The following is a 21409-nucleotide window of genomic DNA, read 5'->3' on the forward strand; positions in this document are numbered from 1 at the left end:
TTACTATCCAGCCACCTGATCCAACCACCAGTAAAATCCATGGAAGGCTTTCTGTTGACTTCAGTGGTGGAGCAGAACCTGGAGTTATTAGCCCAAATAATACCTTGTAGCAGTGTGCCCCACAGGGCTTCTGAATCCATTTTATAAAAGGGATTTGACTCTCTTCATGTTGGCAGGGGTCCTTCAAAGCCCCCAAAACTCCCACTGCCCACCACCTTCTATTAAGCCATGTCTACCGTCACGCTGTCGGGAGGGTTCACGACCAGGAGCGCCAATCTCAGGGCAGACTGTCAAAGCAGGCCAGACACCCCAAACTGGCTCTATGTTTTATAATTAGATTTCACCAACCCAGTAACAAGTGTGAACTCCTGGATGACAGTAACAACCTTACGATGGAGTCACAGACGGTCCCCGTGGGCATACCTTTCTATCTTGCCACCCAGACAAGCTAGAGTTAGCCATAGTTAAGGCTACGTTTATGTCACGGAGGTCACGGAAGTCACGGAATCCGTGACTTCCACACACCTCCATGATATTCTCTGCTTCAGCCCCAGGGGCTGCAGAACTCTGAGGGGGCCCTCCTCAGGATTTCAGCAACGGGCGACAGCCTTGTACGGGGAAGGGGAAGAGGGGAATGGTCACCCTGCAGCTCCCAGCTGCCTTGGGCAGAGGGGGGAACCCTACAGGGAAAACCATGGAGCCGCAGCAGCGAAAGTCACAGACAGGTCATGGCTTCTGTGAATATTTGTTTGTTGACAGTGACCTGTCTGTAACTTTTACCAAACATCACCATGACAAAATCTTAGCCTTAGTCATAGTCACTTATACCAAAAATCGCAAAATATTCAGGTTACTCCCAGTTCCTAGAGACCAGTCACTTATCCCACATCAGTTTGTACTATAGATGTCACACCAAAGACAATGCTGGTAAACAATCCTATAGTAAACTAATTAAGCATTTATTAATTAGGAAAAAAAATGAGAGTTATTACAGGTTAAAGCAGGCAACATATAAGCACAGTGAGTCAGTCGATGGTTCCAAAAGGTGACAGAGATGTAGTAATTTATCCACGGAATGTCTTTTCAAGCGGACTAACTCATGCTGACCCTGGGGATCTCTGCTTTTTGTTTCTTAGCTCCAGCCCTTCGAAGAGTCCAAACAATAAACCATTTCTTCTTGTGAGCATCTTTACATGGCCTTCCCCTAGAGTTCAGACCCATAGGATGAGAGCTTCTGTAACTTCTTCAGGGGTGGATGGAGCACTCAACAAAGTCTTTGTCCCACAATGGACCATTTAGTCTTGATGGCTCTTCTTGATGTTCATAGCAAGCATTTTTACAATTATAAAGCAAAACTTACATATTACCTCATAGCGAGGGATCCAGACATTACACGGAAGATTAATGCATGCAGCAACTTACAAGCATTTTATAGAGTCTAAACGCATTCTTACTAGTCTAACACCTACCTCGAACAATATTAACATACAGGTGAGCTGGTCTGGTTTCCAGCTATGAATTTATCAGCTGATGGCTACAGACTTGGCAAGAGCTGGCACGGGGTTTGCCAGTGATACACCCACATCACCAAGAAGGGCTGGACACCGCTCCCTGCAGAGCTTATCAGCACAGCTTTAGATCGAGCTAGAAGGGATTGAGACATCTCAGTATGCTGCCTTCACAGCTGTCAAACTCCAGTTGCAGCTACAGTCGTATTGCATACTCTTCCTTGAGAAGAGCAGATTTAGTTCCTGGTGTTTTCCCCTATGGAAATGGGAAGACTGTCTTCTCATTGTTTTTCACTAGGCTTTTTGCACCTTCATTAGAAATATCTAGTATTGGCCAATGCCAAGGATCATGGTCTAATTCACAGTGCTATGGATACTGCTCTGATCAAAGATGGCAATTGCTGTGTTCTTCTCTCTAGGCACAGCATGGCTTTGTTGTGGTGGTTGTATATTAAAATCAGCAGCTGTTGTTAGAGGTGAGGATGCTGGAAATGAGAAGCATAATATCCTAATTACCTATGGCAGGGAAAACATCTGTGTAGGAAAAGTAATGAAATTAATTCCAGAGCTTAGCAACTGAATATATTAATTGACCTTAATTAATGCTAAATTACAAGGCGCTTCCTATGGATTTGCATAAAAAGTCCCCATGAACAGAATGCCAAAAGAGATTGTGTTTAATGTTGACACAATGTAAAGCAGAATGGTTGGCCCTTTATTGCGAAGCCTGGTTCCCTTTATTTCTGGGCTCCAAGACGAAAGACATTTGGCTGGAGTAAAAAAATATGCATCGTATGCTTTGGTCGATTGACCACTAGGGTTATGTAGTCTGAATGATGACTTCAGGGGTTTAGCCCATTATTAGTAGTTAGGAGCATTTTGCAATGACAGCCTGCAGTCCTTCCTTGTCAGATCTGATATACGTACCTATATTAAAGCCAGCCACTGGCTTGTCTGGCTTGTCTTAGAACAGTGGTCAATATTTGCACATGCTGTAGCAGAGAGCCAGGTCAGCTGGAGCTAAGAACACTTTAGAATGGTCTCCCCTTGCATGTGAGACAGCTTGCGACTCTGGGAGCAAAGCAGAAGTAGAAGGGAAGGAGTGGGTGTGGCAAATAAGTTGTCTTCACTCCAGAAAGTCATCCAAACCATGGCAGAAGGAGACCTGGAGAGAAAGGGGCTACTCAAAGGAGTAAGCATTTCGTAGGATCAGCAGTTCTGGGAAGCATGATCCTTGACCACATGGGTAGGGCTAAGACAATGGCTAAATTTAGGATTGGGAAGGAATTTTCCCCAAGGCATATTGCCTTTTTGATGTGTTGTCTTCCTCTGGGGCTTTGGGTTGAGGCCATCTTTGATGATCAGGTGGATTTATTCCAAATGATCAGTAATCGTAAGGAGGAAAGACCTCAACCTTCCCTCGCCTCCTATTCTTTTCCTTCCTTTTCCTCTTCCTTCTGTGGTTTCCTGATAACAGGGACAATGGAGTAATGACCCTTGAAAGGGAGATTTCTTGATTTTATTTGATGTGCTGGCTAGTGTGCATATCTCCTATTGCCCCCAAGTGGCTGGTCTAAAGAAAAGCACATGGCAGAGAACGAAAAGGTACTCTGTTCATGATATCTGGATTATATCAATTAGTCTTTTGTAATGAGCTTAGAAAATGCAAAGAATTCTATACTGTATGGACTAATAATATTTAGCACTTTAAATATCCAAAGTGCTCTACAAACATAGGGCCAAAATCATCCACACTCTAACTTTACTAAAGCCCATGGATTTGTACTCTGTGTGTCTGTTTTTAAATAGAAGACATCATCCTTAGAAATAATAAGAAAAAAAACTTTTAAATGATGGATTCTTTTTTTAAATGAGTAAATAGAAAATGATGAAAAGCTAGTGGTTTCAATTTCAGTGGAAAAATGTTGTTTCTCTGTTCAGAGGGATGTAATTATACCAAGCAAGGGACTATGCTACTCCAAAGAGGAAGATGATTAGAAGTACTTTCAAGATTAAATGCCATTTAGAGTTTGTCAAGTCAGTGCTAATGCTAAAATCCTTCTTTCTGTGAATGAGTTTTGTCCTCATACAAACTGCAACTGCTTAATTGAGCTGGAAAAGTTTTGACTAAATTTATGACTGAGGCCCGAATTCTCCACTGTGGTTAAAGCATTTAATCTAGGGGACTCGTACTTGGTACTTTACTTGACATAATGTATAGCTGGCAAGCCCCTTGAGGTGTGGCCAGAAGTCCTCATGGGTTTGTGAGACTATGTGTGACATGCACAGGCTGGTTTAGTTAGTCTGGGAGCTAGAGAGTCCAGAAGAACCACAGGGTTTGTCTTCTTCAGCAACCTCAATAAATAATCCCCTCTATAGTCATAAGAATGGCCATACTGGGTTAAACCAATGGTCCATCAAGCCCAGTAGCCTGTCTTCTGTCAGTGGCCAGTGCCCGATGCTTCAGAGGGAACGAACACAACAGGGCAATTTCGAGTGATCCCTTGCCTGTTGTCCAGTCCCAGCATCTGGCAGTTGGAGGGTTTTAGGAACACCCAAAGCATGAGGTTGCACCCTGGCTATCTTGGTGAATACCCACTGATGGACCTATCCTCCAGGAATGTAACTAATTATTTTTTTAATGCAATTATAATTTTGGCCTTCACAACATCTCCTGGCAATGAGTTCCACAGGTTGGCTGTGTGTTGTATGAAGAAGTACTTCCTTATGTTTGTTTTAAACCTGCTGCCTATTGGTCATTACAGCTGATTCCTGACTCTTCTCTATTGCAAAGTCCCCTGATTCTTAAAAGACTAGGCACGTGCGTAACTTCAAATATGTGGGTAGTCCCCTTGAACTCTGCGGCTCTAGTCATGTGCTTAAAGTTAAGCATAGGGCTAAGCTTACACTGTCAGGGCTGTAGGCATTATACATCACTGTCCTCAGAGGCAGCCTCCATCCTGAACACCTTAGAATGGAAGAGTGTTATGAAGTGAGATCAAGATAGCTTCGACAGCTGGCCCTGACGGCAAATGAGCAGGAGCAGCTGTGCCCCAACTTAGAGTGGCTGAGAATGCTGAGCAATGCTGCCATAAGCAGGAGATAAGGAAGCAAGGATCAGAGGGGTGAAAGTTAGTGTCAGGGCTTTGTGCTTTACAATCCCTGTTGTTTAGACTAGCCAAAGCCAGTTTACCCACCTTAGAGCCACAGTAACTGCCATTGTATCCCCCCTATATCTGTGGTGTGACCAGGAAAGAGGAGGCATCGTTGGGGCCCCCTGCCTCCCAGCAGTGCTAGAAGGCCAGAGTAGCGCCTTGGGGCCTGTGGGCAGCCAGAGGCTAAATGCACAGCTCTAGGCACTGGCACAAAGATGTCCCCAGGAGGGTAGTTTGGGACACGGGGGTTACTTGTAGCCATCTTGATGCGCATACTGCTCAGATGCACTGTGCGCTCCTCATGCAGTGCTGAGAATCTGGCCCTGTCTGCTCCTCAATTGTTCGATTCATTAGTTTACATTAGATTTGATTTAATTAGATTGTAAGCTTTTCAGGGCAGGGCCTCTTTTTTTGTTCTGTGTTTGTACAGCACCTAGCACAGTGGCGTCCTGGTCCATGGTTAGGGCTCCTAGGCTCTATCACATTATAAATAAATAATATACAGCACCCAGAGCTCTGCAGGGATATATTTTAAAATAAACCTGCATCAGTAGCAAAGGAATGGGCCAGGTAACTGGGGAGGAAGGCAAGAGCCTGCTACTGATACTGCAGCAATGGGAGAGGTCTGTGCCCTATAACTGACCATTGTTTTGTTTTGTCCTTATGATTTCAGATGCTCAGTACATCACCTGCAGGATGCAGAACTGCACCGAAGCCACCCGGAGCAAACCATTTCCAGGCTACATTGACTCCGATTCCCTGATTGTGCAGGACGATTATGTGTTTGTTCAGGTTTGGAACATGCATTCTCTGATTGATTCCAAGTAATTCTCCTCCCTCCCACCCCACTCCTTATATATACATACGCACACACAACCAAGCAACTTGCCCGGAATGCCTAATAAAGAGGAGCTTCCCAGAGTGCATCAGCCCATCAGAATGCTAATTGGTTCCTTCTGACTCTATTTCAAGTATCTTATCAACATGAGGTCATGGAGGTGCTGCCTGGAGCGTTCAGGATGCACACTGGAATAATCCTCATTGCCAATCAACGAGCCTCATCATGCATTCCAGGAGTAGACCTCGTACCACTCGTCTTTAAGCTGGTGTGCCAGTCACTTGATATGACAAGTGCAGTAGACTAATCAAGGCTTTTACTGAGTGAGAGAAAGGAATAGAAAAAGTGGGGGGAGATAGAGGGAAGGGCTGGGCAGAGTAATCAGCCATTATTGTCATGCATGGACTATGATTATTGAGACAAGGATGGAGATGAGATGTATTCAGCCAATCTCTGTTCTAGATGAGAGCCGGAGAAGGCATCTGAACAGCCAAGGGTTTCATTACCCTGCTGCCACTGTCTATTTAATAAGAGAGTTGGAGAAAAGAAGGGCAGGGACAGTGTACATGAACTGGAAATAATCTGGTTTCAGAATGCCTTCTGAGACCTTCAGTATCTCTGACTTGTCTGACTAGATACCTGATCCTTTGGGGGTTGGTCTGGACTTGAGTCTGTGCTGCTGTTTTAACTTGAGTTAATTGATTGCTAATTGACTCAAGGTAACTAACACAGCTGTAAATGCTAGTTTAGATGGTCTGGTCCAGAATATAAGCACTTGTGGTTTACACAAGGAGTTAACTAACATAGGGGAGGTGTCTATACTAGCATTTATGTGTTAGGTAATGCAAATTAAAGCAGGTCCATAAAGTGTAGTCTAGACATACCCTTTAGCTGCGAATGAGGTACTGGTGCTGGGGGCGGCTCAGTAGGTGGGAATCGTTTGTCAGTGTCAGAACTGAATCATTGCTCTAGTATCACATTGGTGCGGTGCTGCTGGAGTTGGCCTCTCGCCAACAGTCCAGCCAGATCCCATGGTGCACACGGTGACAATAGGTATGTTAATTCCACTCTGGCTAGTTACATTCTTCCTTCTCAAATTATCCTTCTGTTTAAGTAGGATACAGTGTATTTCAATTTCCTGTTTTCAACAGTTGTAGGGTGTTATTCTGTGCTGTTAAAGTATGCTGTATTCCACCCCAGAGCTGGCAGCATTTCAATGGTCGTGTGAAGAGATCCCTATAAAAACCCTCAGCATCGAGGGGTATTGTGTAGATTAATTTGTTGATGTTTTTTACTGTGCTGTGAGATCAGTTGAGAAAAGACAGAAAAGAAGTATGTTATATTTAGGTTTTAAAGGATTTAATTTTAATCAGTAAATGGTTGACTTCTCCAGCTGCCTAAAAAGCTGGAGAAAAAATTGCCCATCCTTGCTAACTTACATTTTCAGAAGGGGGTGGGGGGGAACAAAACCAAAAGCAAGTGCTTGTGGACAATTTTTGCTGTCAATACTAGCTGTCAATCAATGCATTAGAGATGGCTATTATGAAAGATGGTCATAATTTCATTTCTTTTTTCTGTTGTGAATCATGACCTCTGTGTTCTTGGATCACTTACAATAATGCCTTTTAAAACACCCCACAATTGCAAAAAGTCTTCGTCAGACCATACTTAACATAAAGTTCTGCCCTGAGGAGCTCTTAACATATTGATTCTTTGCACATATATTAGCACCGTCCATCCAAGGATTTCGGTAGCTTTTATGAAGACTGATTAATACTCATGACATCCCTGTGAGCAGGTTCTTTTTACAGGTGGCAAAAAATGAAACACATACAGTTGAACGCCAGCATTTTCAAAGTTGAGTTGCTAAAGTCAGGCACCTCAATCCATGCTCAGGACCTATATAAGTGGCCTGATTTTCAAAGCCCAATTGACTTTGGGAGCTGTAGACGCTTTGCTAGTCTGAATGTCAGGCCACGTATTTAGATGCTGAAGTATGGTGACGTGCAAAGTCAGACAGGAAGTCCGTGCCCGAGCTAGAAATAGAACCCACGGGTCCTTGCACCCACCTTGCACCCACCAATCTTGACCCACCTCTGCAGGTAGCAAGGACCTGAATGTGCCACAGTAATCTGCAATATGGATATAAAATCAGAGGGTGAAATCATGGCCACATTGAAATCACCCAGAATTTCACCCTTTGACTTTACGTACAAACAATAGGGACAGGTTGCGCCACTGACTGTCAATTTCAGTCACTGCCAGTTTGTTTGATAGATATGTTGTCACCTCCGGCAACTGCTGCTATGTTAAACCGTTGCTATCACAGTTTCATTCACCTTTACAGTCTGCCTAATATTTTCCTCTTGCCTCAAAGAAAAATGAATGATGATGGTAACCCTGGTTATAAAATTCCCTTTTATATTGCAGTTAACATCGGGAGGACGGCCACACTATTACGTGTCCTATAGGAGGAATGCATTTGCACAGATGAAGCTGCCAAAGTATGCTTTGCCCAAGGTATGTTATTATTGCTGATATATTCACACTCACACAGATGGATCCCAATCAATTCAGAGGTGACTGATGCCAAGCGGTAACTTCAGAATGAGCTTTAATTAACAAAACTTGTTTTTAAAGAATATTTGAAAGCTGAAAAGAGCGTACAGCTGTGTCAGCATTTCAGTCAGTCAAGGACATCAGTATGAAATGTACATTTGTGCTCAGGTCTGCGTAAATTGCTATTTCATTTTAATCAATTAACACCTTTGGGGGTGGTTTGCCTTAAAATTCTCCTTCCCCGCCCAGTGTGGGTCACTTTTTTATGCTTTGCCTCATTAGCAGATTTTAATGGGAGGCAAGCAAAGAGATGGGTTTTTTTGTGTCTGCTCCATATCTTCCCTAATGAAGAACAATGGAGAACGAGCAATGGAGCCTGAAAGGTTATCCTTGCCTTATGGAGCTGGGTTTTTGAGATGCCTATCTAAAAAATGTCATTCTGGGGGGGTGGGAAAACCTGTGTTCCATTGGGAAGAGGTCAAGGCTTTGCAGCTGGATTTCAAACATCTTCTTAAACAAAAGGAACATCAGTCTTATTTCTTTCTCAAAACAATGTCACCTGCTTTACTAGAATTCAATTGTGTGGCCTGCTAGGTAGCTATCAATGGTATGGCCTTCCAGGTTCTATCTGGAATCAGATGTTTAGGGCCAGATGTGGGTTACTGCTACACAGGGCAGTGACCATCCAAATTCACAAGGTTCCTGGAACTCTTCCATTGTTGTTGGGTAGCATTTGCCCTTCTCTCCAGATCCCATCTCTTCAACCTGTAGATTTCCCCTGAGATTTCATTTGGTGGCCCCTAGTTCTTGTTCCCATAATATAAGGACTGGGGCCACCAAATGAAATTAATGGGTAGCAGGTTTAAAACAAATAAAAGGAAGTTCTTCTTCACTCAGCGCACAGTCAATCTGTGGAACTCCTTGCCTGAGGAGGTTGTGAAGGCTAGGACTATAACAGCGTTTAAAAGAGAACTAGATAAATTCATGGAGGTTAAATCCATTAATGGCCATTAGCCAGGATGGGTAAGGAATGGTGTCCCTAGCCTCTGTTTGTGAGAGGGTGGAGGTGGATGGCAGGAGAGAGATCACTTGATCATTACCTGTTAGGTTCACTCCCTCTGGGGCACCTGGCATTGGTCACTGTCAGCAGACAGGATACTGGGCTGGATGGACCTTTGGTCTGACCTAGTATGGCCATTCTTATGTTCTTATGATGTGGGTGGGTCTTTAAAGGGATCCATGAAGGTACAGGTCTGTCTGTTGTGGTGACCTCAAGGGCCACCATGCCATGGAATCCTCCTGAACTGTCCCAAAACAGGGCTATCCCAACATGTGTAAGCGGATCTAAGCTAGTTACAACTAACAAGGTCAGCATTAATTTACCCTTGCAGGTTTGGGTGTGTGGGTTGGGGGATGATGTCCTCAGCAGTCTCTCCTCCCATCCCACAGCAAGTTCTTTTTCATAATGCAGAACCCACCCCCGTGCTGCACCCAAAAGCTCTAGTCACTTTTGCAAATCTTGGCCCAGGTATTCTTACACAGAATGAAACTCCTGCCATCCTAAAGAACCAGGAGGAATTATCCTATGAAGGCAGAGCAGACTCAAATAAGCGCTTATTTGAAACAGAAGTTTAAAAAATAATTGGAATCTTTTCAGACCAGTGATTGTAATGCCCATGCAAAATGACCCTTAGAATTCCCACTTGCAACTAGCTCAGACCATCTGTGATGAGATATTTGGTTTGAGTTGTGTTCCCACTACATGTTTAGTTCTCCATCTGTCTTTTCTCTGAGATCTACGGAGCACTGGGGAAAGTAAAGTTATGATTAATTTTAGCCTATTGTAAATGAAATAAGAATTGGAACAGTAAATGCTGTTTGATCCAAGTGTGAGTATGATGTTTAAGGAGAAAAAATGCTTCATTACAATCTCATAACATTTTCAAAAGATGAAGAGCTACATTTGGTGTAGAAGAAGCTAACAGGAAAAAATGCATATATTTGGGATGCTGCTATCAAAGCAGGAGAGCTGCCTTTATTAAAAATGTACAAAGCGCTGTGCTAGCCAAAGGAATTGAAACAAACAGTTCCTTCTATGCCTAGATTCTCTTTAATCTCTCTCCACTAAGAAATTGGGCCCAAACGTGGTAAACAGTGCTGACAGTGCCAAACTCTCGAATGGCTCGTGGGGTTGAGGAATGGAATACAGACATTTTCACCTCTGCATCTGTCACCTCTTTTGAATTTGTACCAGGGAAGAGAGTTGCCACCTGACAACTGGTGGCTTTGGTGACATGAGTTGATGGGTTGCAGCCCAGCTCATGTGGGCAGGGTTTATGCCATAAAACCCACAATCACTGCTGCTAATAATTATCGTCTGAGCAAAGGGCTGAATGGGTTGTGGACTCTTAACTCCCTTGGTTCTTACCTGATATGTTTGTCTTGCCCTTGGAGATCGTACCTCTGAGACTGGGTTAAGAAACATTAATTGATACAATGAGAGGAAACCTTGAGTTGCAATTCCCATTCTGTACTATGGCATCATGATCTGTAATGGGTGGTTCATGATCTCTCTAATAGAGTTCAGCACAGAATAGCACAGGTACACCTAACATTTCACTAGTGCAGTCCACTTAAACTCACCCCAATTTCTAGACATACCTAAATCTCCAGCCACCAACTTGTGCTGGATCTGGAGTAGCTTACTCATCAGCTGTAAACATGAAGGCAGACAAAGCAATGTGATTGTCATACAGTCAAGTCATTTATATAGTTCCAAGTTAGATAATGATGGAAAGAATCGGTGCTGTTCATCCATTTTATATCAGTGCTGTCTTACCATGTGAGTCTGTAGCCCTGTGGAGGAAGCAATAGCCAGAAAAATCCTAAGATATAGAACCTTAAAAACAGCTGACAGTGACCACAATTGACTGGATAAATCAGGTATTGCATTCCTGCTGCTAAACTTGCCAAGAGGCAAAGTTCCCCGACCAAGTGAGAAAAGGGCAGTCACGTTGTGTTAACAATTCAGAAAGCTTTGGCCTTTAGACTTTCATAGACACCCGATCAAATTCTCAGGCATAACGTTGCTCTTTCTCTTGTCTTTGGAAAGACAAGAAACACATGTTAATGTCCAATCCACCAGGCTATGCTGCATCGAGGGAAACTCGCTGACCAAATCCCAAGAAGGGTTTGGACTAACACAGCACCCAATTGATACATTTATGTTAGTCTCTGTCCGTCATGTGCTTACACTGTGCAGGCATATATAGGACAACAGACCCACATGCAGAGGCAAATGTAAGTTGATGTAATGTACACCTCCTTCTGGCCCCTGTAATGTGTATGTTATACCAATGTAGACTCACTTTACACTGCATTGGACTATTGGAACAGCTGGACTGTAATCACAGGGTGTGATGTAGCTTTAGCTGAAATACCCAAACTAGATTTAATCTACCTTGTTTGGGCACCAGAGAGGTGAAGCTTCTGAGCGGATTAGCACCACAAGTAATTGCCCAGTGTTCTGGGTGGGCTTGGACAGCCCCCACTAAAGCATGAGCTGCCACAGCTTGTCTACAGCTAGATTAAACCAAGCTCGTGTATGTCTACTAAAAATGCAATCACACCCTGTGCTTGCAGACTAGACATATCCTTAGATTCCCTTAGCCTGAATTGGATTTTCTTACTCACTGAGACTCACCCCAGTTTGGAAAGAAAAGATTTCAGTGAATAAGTGACCTGATTAATTTCACTGGCATTCATGAAACGGCTTTCAGCATTCCCTAAAGCTGGTCAGATATCGGGAAAAATCAGTATTAGGTGAATAAACTATTTGATCAAAAATGGTGAAATTCCTGAAAGAGTATAGTTGCCAAATACTATTTGACCAGCTCTACTTACAACCTCCGTAATGCATTATCTCTGAATTTGGCTGAGCCACTCCTAGGATGTATGTCTGTGCGTATACACATAAGGGACTCTTAGTATATGTCCACACTGGGGAAAAACTTGGGTTAGCTACTCCACAATAGTTAACTCAGATTAAAATAGCAGCGAGGACATGGCTTATAACTTGGTTGAGCAGCTAGAGCTTAACTCTGGGTGCTAAGTTAAAATTTGAGTTGCTAACTTGAGTTAAAAGCTGAGCTGTTGTGTCTTCACTGCTGTTTTAACCCAAATTAGCTAACCCCAGTTACAAACACACCTTTCTTTGCCACACAGATATGCCCTAAATCGTTGCAAGCCAGTGTGATTTATCCCACCTTCTACATCATTGCAGAATGTAACCCAGTCTATTTGCCCGAAATACCAGATTATTTTGGGATGTTCATTACTGTGATGTAATTAAGCAAGTCAAAGTGGATGTTCATCCCTCAGATATAAAATCTAGGGGTGGAGGAACCAGTTGAGATAAGGTGAGCTTAACCTTTACTTGACATTCCCAGTGAATGTATTAAAAAAAGGGTTTTAACTGGAATTTTTTCCCCTATTGTTTTTCACACTTCCATGCTTCAGCAAGAAGTGTGAAAACCCATCAGGACATTTTATTTGTGTGGTATTTATAGAATTAACAGAAGCAAGAGGAAATATCATAGCCAAAGAAATCTACCTCAGATAAAGTTCCCAGTTTTACAGATCAAAAAGGTTGGCTGAGTTTCGAATAAGTGACCAAACAGTGGGATGTCAGTCCAGAGCAAGAGGGAACGTCCTTGCTTTTTGAGGGTTAGCCAGTGCCAAGGAAATCTGGATTATTTTTTTCTCCATAGTTTTTTTTTTTTAAGGCCAGAAAGGAACATTCTGATGATCTATTCCAGCGGTTCTCAAACTGTGGGTCAGGACCCCAAAGTGGGTTGGAACCCTGTTTTAATAGGGTCACCAGGGCTGGCTTAGACTTGCTGGGGCCTGGGGGTGGAAGCCGAAGCCTGAGTCCCACCGCCTAGGGCCAAAGCCGAAGCCTGAGGGCTTCAGACCTGGATAGCAGGACTCGGGTTACAGGCCCCCTGCCCGGGGCTGAAGCCCTTGGGTGGGCTCAGGCTTTGGTTCACCCCTCCTGGGGTCGTGTATTAATTTTTGTTGTCAGAAGGGGATCGCGGTGCAATGAAGTTTGAGAACCCTGAAATTCTATTCCATCTAAGGGGCAGAGGTCATCTGTTTGTTATATGTTTGCACGGTGTGTAGGCACACTGGAGTCTGATCCTTGACTTGGATTCCTAGGTGCTATGGCAATATAATTAATTAATAACTGCAGAGGCCATAGAATTTCACTAGCCATTCTGGCATCTGTTAATTTTTGGGGGACACTGAACTCCCACAAAATGCATAAGAAGTGGCTGCTTTCTTATCTTAGCTCAGTAATGTACAGTGATTTCCTTTTCAATCACATTTCATGTTTAAGATGTAGCAAGGGGGAAGAAAACCCATCTGATATTATACATTTTTATAGAACCCTCCCTCCTCACAAACTGCTGCTGTACCACAATGTGCTTAAAAGTGTTGCCAATGTGAATGTTCAATTAACACCTCCATGGTTAATTACTACTTTGCAAACCGGCAGAAGAGTTGCTTGCAGGAATGTTGTCTACAATTTCTGGTTAGATTCTAGAATGAATACAGCCCTTGATCTTCCAGGATTTAACCTGTGTTGACCTTGGAACTGATACAACTGAGTTGTCCTACAATATCATGCCTCGGTGTCCTTTCCCCAGGATATGCATGTTATCAGCACAGATGAGAATCAAGTGTTTGCAGCTGTGCAGGAGTGGAACCAGAACGATACGTACAACCTTTATATATCTGACACCAGAGGGGTCTACTTCACGCTGGCCTTGGAGAATGTCAAGAGTAGCCGACGGCTGGAGGGTAATGTGATGATCGACCTCTATGAGGTATGTCACGAGTGCTAATGATCCCATCCTGGTAGTTCGTGCTCTTCCAATAACATTGCTTTTGTGATGAACGTTCACAACCTTGTACCACGAGTGTGATTAGTGGAGACATTATGTGGCTGAACACCATCACGTAACTTTGGACTGGTGCAATGCCTTTTATCCAAGGACCTCAAAGAGCCCAGATTTTGTACTGTTGTACAAGAAGGTTCACCCTTGAATCTCCTTGTAAGATCTGGCCTCAACAGAACTGGCCATACACTTAGGGGAGCCCATGCCTAACTCAACAGCTCTACGGCACCTTGCAGTTGCTGCAACCATTCACTACCTGGGAACCCCCAGAAGGAATTTTAGCTGACTCAGCCAGAATTCCTGCTGTGGGAACTGTAAAAGCCATAATCTAGTGATCACATAAAACACACAACACCCTGCCTAGGTGAAGTCCCAGGGCCATAGAATCCCAAGGCTGACGGTCTTTATGCTGCACCTCTAAGAGTCACAGCCCAGAACTCATAGTCAAGAGGTGAGGGAGGAATGGCAGCTTTAAGCCACTTGTAGCACCCTCCTGATTCTGAGTTGCTCTGGGGACTGGAGTGGCCCCTGGTGTTACTTAGACTCCCCATGGCATCTGTCTAGATTCTGACTACCTCCCTGAGCACCCTAGAATCTCCACAGAGCTGTGTGCTGAAGCCCCACCCTGACTTTCTCTTAGCATGTTCCCTATGCCAGACCTTGCAAAGGTGTCCTTGGAAGGCAGACTAGTAGCTGTCTTCTGCAGTGTCTGGATGGTGGGAATCTTCCCCGGATGGTACCTGGGCTTTTAGGGCCCCTTTATGGCACTCTGGCTCATTTGCATGGCACAAAGAGGCTGGAGCAGGGCAAAGTTCTCACCCTAGGTGTCCTACAGGTGGTTTCCCACCTTGAAAGATGAAATCCATTGAATAACACTGAGTCCCTCTAAAAGGGAAGACACTTTTTACCTCAGTATTAACTCCATGAGCTGGATTGACTTTGAATATCCTTTAACTGGAAACCACCTTGAGATGTCAATGTAGAAAGCCCGAACGGGTGCTGTATAAATGCAGATGAATTGCAGGGAACGGGCATGGCCATTTCATCATCCTGGTGAAGTCTTCACTATTAATCGATCTGCAACTTTGGCAGCCCGTGGAAAGGCTGTTGCCTCTTATTACTGTCAGTTCAAGGAGTAGTTTCACTGCATTATATAAAGGTGTCCTACATCCCAGGGGGAAAGAAAAGCCTTTGTTTTATTAGGCTGACAGATGGTAGGAACTGGGAAGCGTCGGATCTGCTGATTACCTAGATAGAAAGAATACTGGCTGACACTGAGCCTGGCAAAAACCTCCCTTGAAATCTGATGTTCTGGCTGGAGGAGAGCTGGAAGCCATCCAGCGTGAATCTCCCAGTAGGATTGTTGCAAACAGTAAGTGTTTAGGGATAAATGGAGATGAAGAACAGAAAGAAAGAAAATCCAAAGGCAAATTAAAAAAGTTGAAATCCTATAAACTCTGTGCAGGTGTGAGGACAGCAGCATCTAGAAAAGAGTGTCCGTGGTGTGTTTGCAGCATGGGTACTGGTGCTGGGATGGGGTCAAGTTGGTGTGTTTGGGGCGGGGGTGTTTGTCACATGTAATCTTGTCTGGTTTCAGTGGAGTGTGTGAGGGTGGCAGTGTGTATAGAATAATTAGGCCAGATCCTCTCTCTGGGTACGTCTCCTCAAAGGGGAGGTGGACTGAGCCTGATGAGTACTGCTATTGTATAGATGATGGAAAAATGTTCAAATTTCAAAATTCCCAACAAAAGAGAACCAATTTTTTCACACAATTTTTGGGACAATTTTTTTTTACTTGCTCTTAGCAAAACAAACTTACTGTTTCACTAGTTCCCTTAAATGCCCAAGATCGATATCATCCAGGCTAGCTCACTAGTATATAGAACCATGCAGAAAACATGGTGTAATTTTCACTGAACATTTCACTCTTTGGTTTTTTGGTCAAAATTTAAAATTTGAACAAAACATTTCATCAGAATCATGTAGCCACGATATCTTTGGTCAGTTCTGCCAGTAAATGTTCATATTTTCAAAGGAATTGCTTTTCAGAGCTCTCTTAATACAGCATAGATTCACAGAGTCTGAGGCCAGAAGGGACGATTAGATCGTCTGGTCTGATCTCCTGTCTAACATGAGCCATGACATTTCACCCAGCTACCCCTCTATTGGACTTGACTAAAGCACATCTAAGTTATTTTTTTATTCCCAAATGGTCTAAATTTTTTTTCTGCTAAACACTGATTTTATAGAAAAATATTTGGTGTACCAGTTGTTTCTGAGCCATCATTCTTTTCATCCCCTTCTGTCTTTATTAATAGATCTTTTTTCCCTTATAGTGCTTTCCCCCCCTCCATTACATTTGCAAATGCCCTTATCTTTTCCCTGCCAGTCTGTACTGAAGCTGACATTGTGCATCAATTCCTTCACTTCCCTGCTGTCAGAACAGGGGTGGAGTGGACCCTTGAACCACCCCGATGGCAGATAGCATGTTCCCTCCCCCCTCCAATCCCATCATAGCTCTCATAGTTTATAAAGCAACAGCCTAACAGACTCGCTCTCAAGCTACAGTGGATATTGCACTATTGATTTTCAGTGTGTTGAACAACCTGGAATGTTTTGCCAGGTGCGTTGAGCAAAACAAAGATATTTTCCTGCTTGATTCTCACATGACTCTATATGTAATCCACCTTTAAACAACGCAACATAGCAACTTTTCACAACGCCGACGGGATGTTGGGTCTGGGAGCATAGCCTTGTGGGTAAAATATTGGACAGGGAGTCAGAAGATCTGGTTCTTATTTCTGACTCTACCACAACCGTAGGCAAGTCACTGTAACTGTTCTGTGCCTCAGTTTCCCCACATGCAAAATTGGGATAAAAATACATGCAGGGGATTCTAAGGTTAATATACCAGTGATTAATGAAGAACTTTGAGATCCTTGGACAAAGGGCACTATAGAAATGCAAAGTATTAATTTATTATTGTTTTGTTTCCAAGGGAGCAGTTGCTGTGGTTGACTCAGCAGAGAGAAATGAGTGACTGTTCCTTGTGTATTTCCTCTTACCAAAGAGAGAGGTTGTCACCTTGTACTGAGTGTTACCTACATCATTTCAGGTTTCCACACTCTTTTGAAAGCACAGGCTTTATCTCCCATCTGCAGCACTTCTCTGTGTTGTTCCAATAAAGCCCATAACTTTCCTCCTTTTAACACCCATTGGCAATTCTCCCCCTAGATTCCATCACACAGATGCTGTGACTCAGTCCCTACAGGGTTTGACGGGTAATCACATGTGCACATCAAAGATCGGAGTCCAACTGATATTTTTTTTTCAGCCATGTCAATTTTTCCTAGGTAGCAGGGATAAAGGGAATGTTCTTGGCTAACAAGAAGATTGACAACCAAGTGAAAACTTTCATCACCTACAACAAAGGAAGAGACTGGCGCTTGCTGCAAGCTCCAGACACTGATCTAAGAGGAAACCCTGTTCGTTGCCTCCTAGTAAGTACTGCTTTAAAAAACAACAACAACTTTCCCCCAGGTAACAACACAAAGATGATACAGGCTTTTAAACAATAAATAGGACTGGTCTTCATGGCTATGCTGTATGGCACGGACAGGAAGCTTCATTACAAGGGCACAGTGATGCTAGGCTTGGGCAGCCAGACATTATGGGAAGAGCCAGGCTATTTTATTTTATTTATTTATATATCTTTAATGAAGGAAATGTTCTCCAATAAGGCTTCTTTCTGTAGAGCTGATGATCTCCTCTGAGGCAGCCGGTTCTGTCACAGTGTTGTTGAAATTCTGCACACTAGGTGGGGCAAACGAGCTATTTGTAGATGCCAGCAGGGGACCAGTGCAGGTTTCAGGAAGGATCTTCCTGAGATATGGCAGTCACCAGAGATGGGCACAAGCTGCAGAATTAAAAGGGGGATGGGGGCTTTGCCGTGTCTATTGTAGGTAATTTATTATTAGATGTTTCTTGTTTTTCACTTATGTTGCATAGCCAGAGACTAGGGCAGTCAACACATTACAAAAATCTGTGTGTTTATGTATAAAATCGTTAGCAAAACCAACTCAGAGGAGTTTCTATGGAATTTTGCAACTGTTTCAAAATAAATATCCTAGTCTCACCTCCCATGCCCATACAGAGATTGGGATAGTAATCTGGACACCCCCACAGCTCCGACTGTTGGGAGCCAGTCAGGATCAGGAAGCACTTCCCATAATGGTCTCGCTGTACTTGTGTCTTTGCTGTAGCCACCTGCTGTCTCTCATCATCGGCTTTGATGGTAAACTCTTTGGGGCAGGGACCATCTTCTCATTGTGCGAGTACAGCCTCTAGCACTGTGGGGCCCCGATCCCTGGCTGGGGCCCCAAAGTGCTACGGCAACAGTATGTAATAAACACCTGTGGTAGGTGCATGGTGTCTGCCTGGAAGTGCTTATAGTCAAATCCAAGTGCATCTAGATCAAAGGGTTCTGGCTCAGCCCATTATAAATATAGTGGCCATTTGCAAAATTCAGATCTGGGTCAGGGCTTTGGTTTGGGTTCATCTCCTGTAACACAAATGATGTACCCCAGCAGAAGAGCCCAGCTCATTTGCAGTGGGGGTATGTACTTTCTCAACAGGGTACCTAGGGATTTACTAGCCTTTTTACAGAACAGTGGGACTTTCACACAGAAATGACGGAGACATCAAGAGGAGAAGGTTACTAGGGTGGCGGGCAAGGGGCAGATTAGATCAGCACAACAAAATGCAGATATTTCTCCAAAGGTTAACTGAGCCTCTTGGGTGTGCAGAACCGAGCAGGGCATCTTATGAGAACAGTTTCTCCTGTAAGATTTTCAGGACTTGTTGCTTCTAGTCAAGGCAAGAAAAATACAAAAATTTACAAAATTTACAAAATGTATTTACAAAAATACATACAAGAACCCCAAACTCTTACTGGACAAGTCACTTTCCCCTCTCTGCCTCAGTTTTCCCATATATAAAATGGGGATCATGATACTGACATCCTTTGCAAAGCACTTTGAGATCTACTGATAAAAAGTGCTGTATAAGAGTTAGGTGGTTATTATTAACAAATAAATTTGTTAGTCTCTAAGGTGCCACAAGTACTCCTTTTCTTTTTGCAAATACAGACTAACACGGCTGCTACTCTGTAACCTATTATTATTGTGTTTTAGTACTTCTTCTGTTTCTGCAAAACTGGCAAGAATTGGGGGCAGAGGGGGAGTGGAAATGACACGTAAGGAAAAATAAGTGGATTTTATAGGCCTTCAGAAAAGTTGAGACTTGAGTTCTGAGCAAGGTAGGTTCTTACTTTATCCACACCATTTAGCTAGCCCCTAATTGTGGCACATAAGAGGTGGGAAGTTAGTGGACAGAGCCCTATGTTTTTCCCACTCCACCTACGCTCCTTGCCTCCCATTCCCCAGAGAGCCAAAGTAGAAATGAGCAGCAGTCCTGCAACAGGATCTTCAAAGTAATGAAGGAATCCGAGAGCTATAGGAATGTCTGGCAGACTGAAGGGACTAGGATTTTGGAGGGTTTGGGGTCTGGTCTGGGAGCCCAGTCCTGTAAGACTGAAGATAAACCAACAGCAGTTTCAGCTTCTGAATCTTACATGTAATCATACTGAGTATTTATATTTTTATTAATTGTTATTCTATATATTACAGTAGCACCCAATCAGGATGGGAGTTTCATGGTATTGGGGAAACTCTGTTAGGTATATAGTTGTTATGCTCCTCATTTTACAGCTGGAGAAGGTGTTGCACTGAGTTCAGTGGGGTTGCCCTGCTGTGAACGAGAGCAGAATTTTGCCTAGAGAAGTTAAGTGAGTTGCTCAAGGTCATGCATCCGGACAGTGTCACAGCACCAATTATCCCTGTAGAGCTATTTACCCTTGGCCCCAGGGTCAGCCCACTGGTCTACACTGCCTCACCAATATCCGGGCTTGCTTTGCATCCTGTTGCAGAGATGTAACAGCTATCATGATACCTGTAGAAACAGCCCACAGCTTTTCCCAGTTTGTAGCTGAGTCGCCGGTAGCCACAACATAGGTTACCTGTGCCCTTGAGCTAGAGACAGGATTTACAAAGCGCACAACTCTAGTAACACTGACTGTAGTGCACTGGTTATGAGCCATTTACACTGGGGAGAGGGCAGCTCCTGATGACAAAGGGTGGTTGCTCTTTTTTTGCTGTTCTTAAACACTCTCTTCTTAAGAACTGGATAGCAAAGTTTTGGATAACCTCATGATTATCAACAGGATCATAGCTATGCAAGCCAAAGGCAACACCCGGCTTCATCTCATACAGTGCTGTGGCTGAGTGCATGTCATCTGACAGCAAGCTGAGAGATGATGGGGCAGGAACAAGAGCTGGGGAACTCAGTCCTGCATGAAATGGCCATACTGCTCCCCAGCTATTAATTTACTCCTGACTAATATGAGCAGTAAGGTCAAGGGGGGACTGCCCAGCCAAGCACCTCTTTGTACTCTGGATTCCATTTAAATTTCTTCACACGTGCCCATTCTCCATCCAAATCTTGCCCCATTTTCCCCGTTTGCTCTCTTGACTAATGGAACAAGCACATCATTGGTTTGTTTATTTCCAGTCTGTGCAGGGGACTATGTCTCCTGTTTAACCTACATCCCACGTAGCCTCCAGTAGGTGCTGGAGAGCAGCAACCTTGCACTCCCTGTCACGCATTGGGCTGGGAACTGGATGATCTAGGCCTAAATATCAGGCCTGATCTAATGTCCATATGACTCTGTCCACTGATTTCAGTCGGCTTTGGGTCATTGCCTGTAGGAGTAGGGAATGGGAAGGAATGGGGCCCTCCCTCACTCATCTTACAGCATTGCACAAACTGGCCAGGTGAAATACATGGTCAGAGGGGCTTGTTTGTTTTTCAGCCTTCCCCTGGAGTGTCAAATTATAGAAACAGGTAGGATGCCACACCCATTGGCTGAGCCAGTATGGATACTTCTTCATGCTTAGGTATTAACAAGGGATGGAATACCAGAAGATCAGGGACCAACTAGGGCACAGAAGGTCTGGATCACAGGTTGAGCTAGAAATGTGCAAGGAAGGAATTAGAAGAAACCTGAACTAAACGGACTTACTAGCACGTGCTGGGACAGGTCTTCTTTCTGAAAGAGCCAGCTGCCAGTTTTCCTTTCGTTGGTTGAATAAAAGTGAGAGCCTTGTAGCAGGGGAGAGGAAGGGGGGAACTGTACAGAAAATGCACCGGTGATGCGAAGTAAGAGAGCAACAAGCTTTGAGTTGGAGGAGAGACCCAAGCTGTTAAAAATCTTCTTTCAATTTTGGGGCTAGTGGCAGTGAGATTGGCACGTCTTGAGTCCTCACGCTGCAC

The 21409-nt window shown here is 43.8% G+C and overlaps 1 protein-coding gene across 2 annotated transcripts in view; it reads left to right on the forward strand.

Moving 5' to 3' along the window:
• The window catches only part of SORCS1 (sortilin related VPS10 domain containing receptor 1), a 428683-nt gene that overhangs the window by 330726 nt on the left and 76548 nt on the right, over window positions 1-21409 (forward strand). For both annotated transcript variants that reach the window (XM_084634878.1, XM_084634879.1), the window contains exons 7-10: window positions 5337-5455; window positions 7932-8021; window positions 13769-13948; window positions 17374-17520. In XM_084634878.1, the coding sequence (XP_084491004.1) occupies window positions 5337-5455; window positions 7932-8021; window positions 13769-13948; window positions 17374-17520 (536 nt within the window). The remainder of the gene's footprint in view (window positions 1-5336; window positions 5456-7931; window positions 8022-13768; window positions 13949-17373; window positions 17521-21409) is intronic.

This window comes from Lepidochelys olivacea (genome assembly GCF_965140295.1).
Source record: "Lepidochelys olivacea isolate rLepOli2 genome assembly, chromosome: 7".
Taxonomy (NCBI): domain Eukaryota; kingdom Metazoa; phylum Chordata; order Testudines; family Cheloniidae; genus Lepidochelys; species Lepidochelys olivacea.